The 11586-nt window shown below is 44.4% G+C and overlaps 1 protein-coding gene across 1 annotated transcript in view; it reads right to left on the bottom strand.

The window, feature by feature from the left end:
• The window catches only part of LOC144175800 (frequenin-2-like), a 559531-nt gene that overhangs the window by 13871 nt on the left and 534074 nt on the right, over nt 1-11586 (bottom strand). The window contains exon 7 of the mRNA XM_077704804.1: nt 1559-1636. Within this exon, the coding sequence (XP_077560930.1) occupies nt 1559-1636 (78 nt within the window). The remainder of the gene's footprint in view (nt 1-1558; nt 1637-11586) is intronic.

The following is an 11586-nucleotide window of genomic DNA, read 5'->3' as shown; positions in this document are numbered from 1 at the left end:
GTCTCAATAAGCGCTCGACCCGAGCTTTCCACTCTAAAAGGTAGCTAAGATTTATTGTCGCACCAACGTCTTTTAAAATTCCTTCTTTCGTCGGACTACAGGCGGTGGAACCGATTACCAGCCAGCTTGATAGACTGCCCTACCACTGCATCCTTTATGCCCATGGCTAAGGAAACTTCGGCATGCGCACACGCTTAGATTTTCTTGCTCATATATGAGGCGTTTTTGTTGACAGGGTTCATGGATAGCACGTATTGTTGTGACGCTTTTTTTGTGTTCTGGTGATCAGTCGCTTTACTAGTAACGCAATCGCGTGTTTACATATGACTGGTGTAGTTTTTTCCCGCACATATCGTGCGCTTTCTTGCAACTCTTGGCACCATTGCATTACTTTTTTCTGTTACCTGTGTACGATCACACAGCGTGTTCGTTTGTGCAAAGCGCATGTTCGGCGGTTTTTTTTTGTATTTTTTCTTGTTCATTTGGGTACCGTCCCGTTGTAGGCAGGTTTTGTTAGGACCCAGTGTGGCCTGTGTTTTCCTCTCGTGCATTGTATTATCTCCTTGTCTGTTCCGCCCACTGCTGCCTAAGAACTTGTTTCTAGGCTGGCAGTACTGTACAAATAAACAAACAAACAAGCAAACAAATAAAAAATAAATACTATGTGTTTGCAGTTATATTATGTGCTAGAACAATATCAGTTTTGGTGGCCGGACACCTAGCTCCTGCATAACGTTTCCTTCATGTTCTCTTTCAAAGCTAAACTGCCACCTGTACTGTCAACAGCCACGGTAACCTCCTCTTAAACATTTATTAAAAATACCCCCCGAGTCCAATTGGCCACAGTTCCAGAAGACAGCATTACAATAACAACTACCTGTGACCTGCAGAACTTCAAATGTCCTTGCTTTCCTTAAAGAGAAGGCATGGACCATCTGTACTTTCTTCATTTATATGAGCATCTGCGCATGATTACATTCGTTCTCATTTCGGGACTAACGTTTGAAAAAAAGCACCATCGCTGACAATTTGGTTTAATTGATCAATGACCCGGTTGCAAACAATCGTTTAGAAAATTCCAAAGCGGAAAAGATAAAGTACCTACTTCCCTACAGGTTGCTTTCCCGAACGAACCAACGAGTAAAGACATTGCATAGTTCTTTTTTCTATGGTATTCATAGCGGAAAGGGATGGTGAGCCTTTTTAATGATATTTTTACCCCAATGAACAAGGCCGAACAATTTTTGTAAGATTTCCAGCATGCATGTTTTATTTACTTTTGTTTTAAACAAAACAGCATGCTAACAAATATCTGGATACCATACGAAGTTTCCGAATTCGTGAGGATAACAGCCTAGAAACTTAAGCTAACGAAAAACAACCAAACGCAAACGTTGCATTCGCTATAACCAGCACAAGCGTGACCACCAAACTGCACTGTCGCAAGCGCAATGAGCAGTAAATGAATCGCTGTGGTCTGTTTAGTTAGTTTTTGATGTGTCCGAGTCGAATTTGCGCTACTTCAAGATGTGCAAAGAGACAGCCCTCAGGAGCGTACCTTGTCCAATTGGTCGAATATCTTGTCAACTCTTTCCTGGGGGGATTCCTCTTGTTCGGCCTCTTTCGTCTGGTTTCCCTGGAGGCAAAAGGAAAGATGGTAAAAGCGGAAATTACATTTAAAATGATACCCGGAGGCGGAACATAGGGAACACTCCTCTGTAAAGAATTTCAGGCCATAAGCTTCACGACCAAGTATGGTCGGCAGTATATATGCAACAACCAAAATGAGAAATAGAAAGCTCATCATTGAAAAAAATGAAGAATTGAGAACTTTTCCCAGAAAATAAAACTCCAACGCTCCAATAGAAAAAAATAGCCGTAAACTAACTTGTGTTATGCCCAAAATCAAAAGGTAAAGCTCTAATGCTGAATTGCCATCAAAATGCAAAACAGTAGTTCATTTAAGACAGTACTTAAAAGTCAGGAGTCCTTTAAAACAATCCGTCGCGAACCGCTACAAGCTTGACAAGAATAAGCTGCTTTTAATTGTAAAGATAACGCATCAGGTTGCATCCTTTTGAGGGGACATTATCCGCCTGGTATCTTTAAAAGGACAGTCAGCAGGAACAACTCATTTTTTTTAAAAAAAAACGTTCTCAGGGTCGGAGCCATGGCATGCACACAAATGGGTGATATGACTTGCTCCGGTGAGGCAATTTTCCGACATGGCTTATTATACCTCACAAAGAAAAGCATTCTCCGAGTTTCTCCTAACATCCGGAATGCATGGCAGAAAGTGTGGACGAAGTCGCGTTCTTTTAAAGAAGACAACCGACAGTGGTGTTACATTCGTTACAGTTACAGCAGCTCAATATGGCGAAAATCCGCCCACAAAGTTTACGGCACTCCGAAAGAACTATAGACAAAACTATTGAAGCGTTTTTTCTTCCCTTCACCCGAGATCATCATCATCATCATCTTCAAAGTTGGCCCCTGAAGTACAGTGTACCTGCAGTGCGGCTTGTGGTACGCACGGGTAAAATCAGGGATAAATAGAAAGCTTCGTTTTAAAATAAAAAAGCCCCGAAAAGCCAATCGGAAACACGAAAAAAAAATAGTGAAAACAGACCAGTCATGTAACACCCTGCTTGTGCGAAGTTATCCAAAGTCATCTTTGCAATACCGTAAATATACATCACTGAAGAAAATAAACGATCTAATAATGTAAAACACAAAATAACCTGATGTACTTCTTATTCTTCTTTCTTTATTATTTCTTTCAGTACAGAAAGGGGAGCAGAGGCTAAAGGCTTGGACCCTGATTAGTGCCCCTGCTCCGGGTGGCAAGTAGCGTGCGGCCACAATATATTTTATTGCACACTCGTATTCGACTGTATAAAAAAAATGGCAGCATGACAGGGGTGTGCAGTACGGGGACTCGAAATGACATCCAAGTTGCGCCCCGAGTGACGCCCGATTTGTGCCCCGACCGTCATTTGATTTAAGCTGGGAGTTGCACTTTGATTATTCTCTAAAGCAAACTGCAACTCTTGTCTCAAATCGAATTTCGCTTGATTTTCGCTTGATGGTGATGTGCGCACGGATGGACGCTTACGGATATTGGGAGGTCCTAAGGTGCTCTGCACCGTTACAGGCGAGGGAGTAAGCCATATGGGACATCTTGAAGGTAGCGCACGGACACTAGGGAAGGAAACGGCATACCCCAGCGCTGACTCGCCACTGATTTTTTTATTAGAACAGACGCACAGTTAAATACTCCAACCTAAACCCATGCGACCACACATCATACATACGTCAGTCACATTCCAGCGTATTATTTGTAAAACATGACAGTCATGAAAAAACTGTGTGGATGAAGGCGCGTGTTATATTTACGTTCCAGGGCGATTTAAAAATTCAAACTCCCTCTCATGTAGATGAATCGACGGCACACTAAACCACCACACCCCATTTTTTATATTATATGCCTGCATATTACCGCGTGTCAACTTGTCCCTGTGCACAGATAATATCCCCGTTTGGGTGTTCCCGATTGGGTGTCGCCATGGCAACAACAAGATGGCCGCCGGGCGGTTCGGCTGACGCGCAGTTCGCATGCAGCCCGTTTCGCGAATGTTTTCCTCGGTTTCACGGTCGGCTCGGTTCCTGTCTAGTGGTTTCATGTGTTGCGATTCTGTACAGTAATGTTATTATTATCGCGACGATAATGCTTGAGATCGTGCGCCAGATAGTGAAGTGCGCGGCTCGAAAGACACATCGAAAACGTGCCCGCGACAACGCCGTAGTGCGTCCATGTGCAATTGGGGTTCGTGAAGTAAAATTTTTGGATGCATTGCGATGTTATAAAACGATGAGTTACTGCTGTGTATGACAGCGCGCTCGCGAGCTTTACGAATGCAATGACCGACAGGCTTGAAGTTGCGTCGCGCGCTCCATTGGCGCGATGTGTTCGGGCAGCGGCCGATAGCAGGATCGGTTGCTATTGCACGCGAGTAATGTACGCGAAGTGAAATTTATTGGTAAAAGCGAAGTGGCTAAATATAGCAAGGCTGACTAAATTACGATAGTGGTTAACGCAGGGGAGTGAAACTTCCTATACCTTGCATAGGACGCGATATTAAGGTCCCTAAAATTACGCGATATTCGCTCGCAGCGCCGGACAAATCCCTGGTGTTTGGGGGCGGTACTAAAAACATGGCGGCGCGTTGCAGACATGTACTGGGAGACGCCATCTTAATGAGGACTGAAAAGCCTAGCGGGAAGGGGGGGGGGGCATTTAGCGACAAATACGCACATGCAAGTTAAATTGAGCGAGTGGAATATATTCAGATGGCCAGCGCACGACCTTGTTCCTGTTATCAAAAGAGCAATTGTTTTGTCCTGATTGATGATGTTTTTTGCGTCCACTCCTTTTTGCACCACTTATTATAAGTACGACGTTGTTTTGGTTTATTAGTACTCACAATCTAGACAAGAATAAAGAGTGCAGTTATTTTAATTTTTATTGCCTAAATGTACCATTCATACAGTAAAAACACAACTTGGATATTTCGCTTGTAGTCGCAAACAAAAGTGTATGGCGCATGTCCGCATGCTAATAACTCGGTATCCAGCCAGTGCATATGTGTCCAGTGCCTTGTCTGTCCAAGGTACGCGTAGTCTCTGCTGGTGAAATGGGCCGGACAGAGCCGGTAGCTGCTGTATATCTGTCGAAGGGGTAAATGAGCCAGGTCCTGCCTTCTCGCACACTGGAGCCAAACGCTAGATCTGGAACATCAACAAGTACGTGTGTATATTTGGGTTAGAATGAATACTAGCTTTAATGCTGCTTTCAGGCGCACATAGTTTTGAGTGAAAACTGGCATCTGTATTCGAAATAAACGTGACCTGATATATTTCGATATATCTGATATATTTCGATCTGATATATGTGATATATTTTGATACATTTCAACTTTCTTAAATTAATTTTGGCTACAAAGATGACTTGTGACAAGACCAATCGTAAAGGCAAATTTTAAATTAAAATCAGCCTTTATTATTAAGAGACGGGGACACGTTTTTCTATTTGTGCGGTCATAATGTTCGGTGGCAACGACCCACCTTTCCTACTAATCCAGAATACATTTCTGCAGACAAAAGCAGCCATCCCACACCACAGTCGCTAAGCAATTATTCATGCAATATATTTTCCGCACTAGGTATTCCTCAGGTATTTCTAGGGCCCTGCAGTAAACTGGTTATAAAAACCTTATTTAAGAACCTCTAATAAATTACCAGCAAAGGTTAAGCCTGCATTGTCTAATTATTTATCGGCTTATAGCTGTAGCTGCATTTTTGTGAATATATCGTTCTTGTACTTAAAGCTGAAACTCTAAGCACGGAACTGAAGCGTAAAGTATAAATTATAAGTGGCGGAATTGTAGTTATGATTGTATTATAAACATACACGGTAATTGCTTTGTGTGTATATTTATTGCTACAAATTTATTCTGCCATATTCCATGGATTCACGTGAAGAGGAAATGCAGAACACACAATTGAAACGCAATAAAATAATTTATGTAGTCACTATACTTAGTTAACATAGTGCTAACAACACGATATGAACCTACGGAACCACCCTTTGAGCCATGAGTTTAAGGAGATGCCTTCATCCAGCTGTAGACATAAATAGGCTGATAATAATAACGATAACAATACCACTGATAATAATTATAATATTCACAATAATATTAATATTATAATAACAACAACAACGCAGGCAATCAAAAGCTAATAAAAAGAGTGCGGATAGGCTTACACTGTTCCATTAGTTATTGTATATGTTGCCGCATATATATTTTCCTGCATACCATGCATTCACTTGCGCTAAAATGCAGAACACAACCGAAACGCATTAAATCAATAACGCACGTATAAACAAACGTGTGTAGCTAATGTAGACATTGGATTAATTACCAGATGCTCTGCCGCGCATTTCATGCGTAATTCAAGAGTCAAAGAAGACAATCAGAATGTATTAAACAAATAGTGCACGTGTAGCTCACTTAAATTATAAAGCTACTGCTGCAACCGCATCCTGCTATCTCGTGCAAGCGTAGAAAAGCAAAACGAGCACCATGCAGATCGTACCTTTCGTCCGCCGGGATCCAAAAGAATGTTATGCGCCCTGGCATGAAGAATTTTGACACCCCTTCAGTACAGCACTATCTGTGATGATGGCGCGAATCCATTCATGCGTCTGTTTCGATGAAACGAACTTTACGGTGGTAAAAACGGCCCTCGGAACACCGTGGATCGTAGCATATCTGTGGGCGCGACAAGAAACGCCCCTTTTCAGCGGTGCGAAGTACAAAGGCGCGGTCCCCGTTTTCCAGTCAGGGTGGCGCTCGTATTTTCGCCATCTCGAACTGCAACTTTTAGGTTCACTTGCATATTAAAAACTCCGCAATTAATAAGTAACCTGGTAATAGATATAAAATGCAACAACAACGTTCATTTATGCTCGTATGTAGTACAGCCCCCAAACGGTAGGATCGCTGCAGTCACGGGACAGAAAAACGGCGGAGTTTCATCCCCCTGGTTAACGTGCGAGTCGCGGATTGTAGGGGGAGAGGGGTATAATGAACAATCACCGAGCTTTATTTGAGAAACTTATGCCGTGGCTCTAAACTAGTTCGTACAAGGAAGTATGGGATTACAAAATTATATTTTCGGTGTTAAATTAATTAGAGAAGACGCCGTAAGGTGCCGGCGTTTTAAAAATTTTGTTAATTGCACATTATTTTTGTCTAATTGTGCAACGTTTGCAATTATATTGTCTATTTGGCAACGATTGTTTTTCCAGAAGGAGAAGAGCATGGCGTGCTAATAATGATGTTGTAATTGTGTAAAGCAAGCGTATATTCTGCTTTCAAATAGCTCGTCTTATGCTTGTATTGCCCTGATATAACCTTTTGAAACTTAACAGCCTCATGCACTAAGCTGTAGCTTCATCAAGGCTATGACACCCAGAGTTCAGCTGACAGTCTGCTTGCAAATTAATATAAAAAGAAACAATGCCTTACTCTTCATTTCGGAGGGAGCTATGCATTAGACATACATCAAGTGAAGTATAAGTACCCTAGCAGCTCATAGTAAACTTTCTGGTACACTCTGCGTGAAACTGGTGCTTCTGCCATCTGAAGGCCTGCACGCAAATACCTCCAATGAGCCAGGAAGCCATCCCAAATGCACCAAATCAAAATGCAAAGGTCTGTGAGGTTATCCCTACGCAAGGACCGCAAGGACTATGCTGCTGGTGCAATGTGACAATAATGAAGTCTCTGTAAACTTAAACAGCCGTTTTCTCAGAAGTGCGTTTTATGAGTTCTTCGTTGCTAGTGCGAAGGATAGTATGGCAACCACTGGGCAAATTTTGACCCTGTGTGTTTTATTTCGATCGCTCAAAAGTTTAGCAGGGTATCACATTCTCGGATTTTTATTGTAGGCCTAGTTATTTTTTACATGATATTTACGGTCGAAACAGGTGTGTACTACTGGAAATTGGAGAAAGTATTGTTCTCTGTAAAAAATGAAGTGTGTAAAAATTTGAAGAACGTCATACCCTGTAGTGTTCTTTTGACTACAACTGAAAAGTATTCAGAGCTTCCTACCATGTGTCAATACATTGCCAGGATTTCCACGAGCCGGCAACCTGTATACCTCTGTAACACAAAAACTACTGAAATCATGACATTTTAAAATTTTAATGAAGTTTTAAATGTCACCATTTAAGTGCTTTCCAATGTGCCTACAAAATATAATTACTCTAGGTCAAAAAACAAGTGGCCCTAAACATGGTTTCAAAGGTTGTGATTTTACGTGCGAAATCGCTGAAATACTATCCAAGGAACGCCCTGCCGCAAAAAATGGTTTAAAAGCGTTACGTACTAGGCATGGCATCGTTGATTAAAAAGGTCCAGCATAAGGCCTGGAGCTTTCACCCTCGCGGTTCAGTGTGGAAGCTACGACATCCCCGACCCGGCGCAAGGCCACCTATAGAAACAGGACAAGGCCCTTGTGGCTTTGAGATACGCGCATCCATAGGCTCAGCTCGGTGGTACATCACGCATTTTTTAGCAACAGACGCGCATGCTCCACCTACTACTGCTGAGCGGGCCCCGTCGCCTGTCGACCCGCTGGCGCTGCCGGCAGGCCGGCCGGGCTTGTCGCGTCGGCCGTTCTTGCGTCGGCCCGGCAGTTTAAATAAGGGAACCCTTGAAGGCCACATAGGGGGTCCAAAACAAAACATGCGCGGATTACGACATGTAATTGACGATATACACCGACGACTAGCGGCCCACTTGCGTTGCGCATGCGGCGCTGTCGCGGCGAACTGGTGCTTACGATTCCGGGTCGTGCAGAAAAGGCTTAGTATCGCCGCGGTTATTCAGAATATCTCTTTACGACGCCGCGCCGACGACGATCCCCAGCGCAATCTTTCACCACACTATCACCCCCTTTCGCGCGTTTATAAACTGGTTTTATACAATAGTCGTGCTCTGGCGGGCGTTGACAAGTTTTAGATGCTGCGCTGAGTGCCGATTCGTGCATACACCGCAGAGCGGCTCCTTGGCCGCGTGCAGGCAGATGCTTGCGCGGTCGTGCGCCTGGCGGCGTTACTGCCTGCAAAGACGCTCCGTGTTTTTCAGGTATCTTGTAAACGACACGCCATAGAGTTTCTTGGTAAGTACTACTAGAGAGGAAACTGCGCCTGGTAGTCCATGTCGTCGTGGGGGTTTATGGGAAGACCCCCCTTTTTGTCTTGGGCTTGGCATGACAATTGTAATATTAAGCGGTTTTCGGGATTTGCTTTCTTCACTACGCATTAACACGTCTACGAGCTACGAGGAAGCCGAAATCCTTCCTGCTCTGTGGTAGCCGTGTTCGGTGAAATAGAAGGTAGTTCGTGATCGCCCCTGACGTTGGTCATGCCGCAGTCCAAGGAGGTATGACTGAGCGGGTAATATGCCGCCGCGGAATTTGTAGCGGGCGAAAAAAACGAACAAAAGGTACTTCGACGAAGACAAGATACGACAGATACGGGCTCTTGAATCCGTACTATCTTGTCATTGTCCACGACTGTTTAATGCCACGATTTCCTTTTTCTTGTTAAACTGCAGCTGACGGTCGTTGCACCGGTTCACCACGAAGGCGACGTTTTATAGGCACGCTGCAAAAACTTTCCCAACTTTTCAAACAACTTATTGTTTGAAATAATGGTAAAGTAATAACATAAGAGTCTATAATGAGTGCCCTCCCCAAATATTAACATTGTTCGTAACTACCACCTTGGCCTGCAAAATAGCAGGAACAAACGTTCCGGCAAAAATACGCTTTACCTCCTTTTTTCGTAGTATTAAAACAGCCTGTTTTATTTTCCACTTACATAATTGCACACAATTTTTCGCGTTTTTGTGGAACTTTGTTAAATTTGCGGTCACTAAAACCTTTCAATCCAAGCCAATGATGGAATTTGGGCGAGCGCATGATCTAATGGCGGTCCATGACACACACTGCTTTGATATGACCCGCATAGACGCTAGCGCCAGATTCCTGTGTAGTGTGTATTGTAAGAAACTCTATGCGACACGCTATATCTACGAACTCAGCTAAACCCGTGTGACGGATAGCGACGATCGACACTCGCTCCTCCAAAGATACGCCGTGCCGGAGCGCCGCTAGCCTGAACCCCCGATACGTCCACCCCCATTTCCCACAGAGCCTGGAACGCTGATTGGCTGCAGCATTTAATGGAACCCACCAATAGCGGTTCCGTAGTCTTCAGCGCCAGCTACGTCATACAGGCTGAGCCGGAGTGAAATTTACGTCACAGTGTGTGAGCAACGCCGCCTGTATAAACATTGCCTAACGCGTCGCGCGCTTTTCAATGGGAAGGGTAAGGACGCTAAGTTCGGGCACTCATCCGCTATGTGGCGCGCGCCGGCGGACATATCACCTTAAGTCACAGCCCGCGAGTCGCGAACGCTGCACCCACTTCTACCACGTGCGTCTGTCACCTTGCCTGTTGGGTTTCAAGAGCCGTTTCGCTCACATCTTAGCTGCGACGGGGCGCTAGTTCTGGGGCACACTGCGGATCTCAACCAATGTGCCGTCGCTTCATACTTGCTGCATTTTTCCAAAGGTAACTCATGGAGGCGGAACTGAACTAGTGTAATAACATAATAATGGTCGGTAGACAAATAGCAAACAGAAAAACGATATCTTCGGATGGTACACCCATTACTTTACTGATATTTTTCTCTCTGGAGGATTTAGGGAAGAAAAAATTGCGTTCACATTTTTTGTTCCGGTGCTCACTTCTACCATTCTTTTCCAAAAATATGACGTGTTCGTAAATTTCAGATTACTGAAAGCAAAAGCATAAGAAGCGGAGGGTCCCGCCACGGTGTACGGGCGCTTCTACAGTACAGTCCCCAATTTTAAAAGTGCGTACCGAAGGGGAGTGGACAAAACAGCGGGGAAAAAACAAGACCGAAATGCGGAGGGGGGAGAGGGGATGCCCCACTCAGAAAATCTCGGGGCCTGTGACCCAAGCAGATAAGCGCGCAAAGCCGGCATCAGCCTGGGCAGCACAAATAATTTTCATCATCATCATCATCATCACCAACAGCCTATCTACGCCCACTGCAGGGCAAAGGCATCTCCCATTATTCTCCAATTACCCCGGTCCTCTGTCAACTGTGACCAATTTATATCCGCAAACTTCTTGATCTCATCTGCCCATCTAACTTTCTGCCGCCCCCTGCAACGCTTGCCTTCTCTAGGGATCCACTCAGTTACCCTTAATGACCCACGGTTATCTTGCCTTCGCATTACATGCCCTGCCCACGTCCATTTCTTCTTCTTAATTTCTACTAATATGTCTGTAATACGCGTTTGTTACCTGACCCACTCCGCTCTCCTCTTGTACGTTAACGTTACACCTATCATTTTCCGCTCCATTGCCCGCTGAGTCCTTCTCAATTTAAGTTCAACCCTCTTAGTGAGCCTACAAGTTTCTGCCCCTTAGGTGAGTACCGGTAAGATACAGCTGTCACACACTTTCTTCTTCAATGACAATGGTAGGCTGCTATTCATTATCAGAGAATGTCTGCCGTATGCACTCCACTCCGTTCTGTTCCTTCTAATTATCTCTGCCTCATGGTTGGGATCCGGGGTCAAAACTTGGCCTAAGTAGATATATTCGCTTACCACTTCCACTACCTCGCCCCCTATCCCAAACTGCTGTGCTGTCGCGAGGTTATTGATCATTACTTTGGTTTTCTGCATATTAATTTTCAGACCCACGGTTCTACTATGTTCATCCAGTGCGGAAAGCATGCTTTGCAATTCGTCCCCCGAGTTACTTTGCTTCGTGGCAAAGGCGGTTTTATCGGCTACACACCAAGACAGACGGGCATGGTCAAAAACGAGAAGGCGTAGGAGCGCTGCCTGGGGAACGCTAAACAAACTTTCAACTATTTTGCAGTTTCCGAGAAGCGGCGCTGGCCGGCGATC

Source organism: Haemaphysalis longicornis, unplaced genomic scaffold, assembly GCF_048455015.1.
Source record: "Haemaphysalis longicornis isolate Haplotype H1 unplaced genomic scaffold, Haemaphysalis longicornis Haplotype H1 scaffold_1, whole genome shotgun sequence".
Taxonomy (NCBI): domain Eukaryota; kingdom Metazoa; phylum Arthropoda; class Arachnida; order Ixodida; family Ixodidae; genus Haemaphysalis; species Haemaphysalis longicornis.
This window is presented reverse-complemented; position numbering and strand designations above follow the sequence as displayed.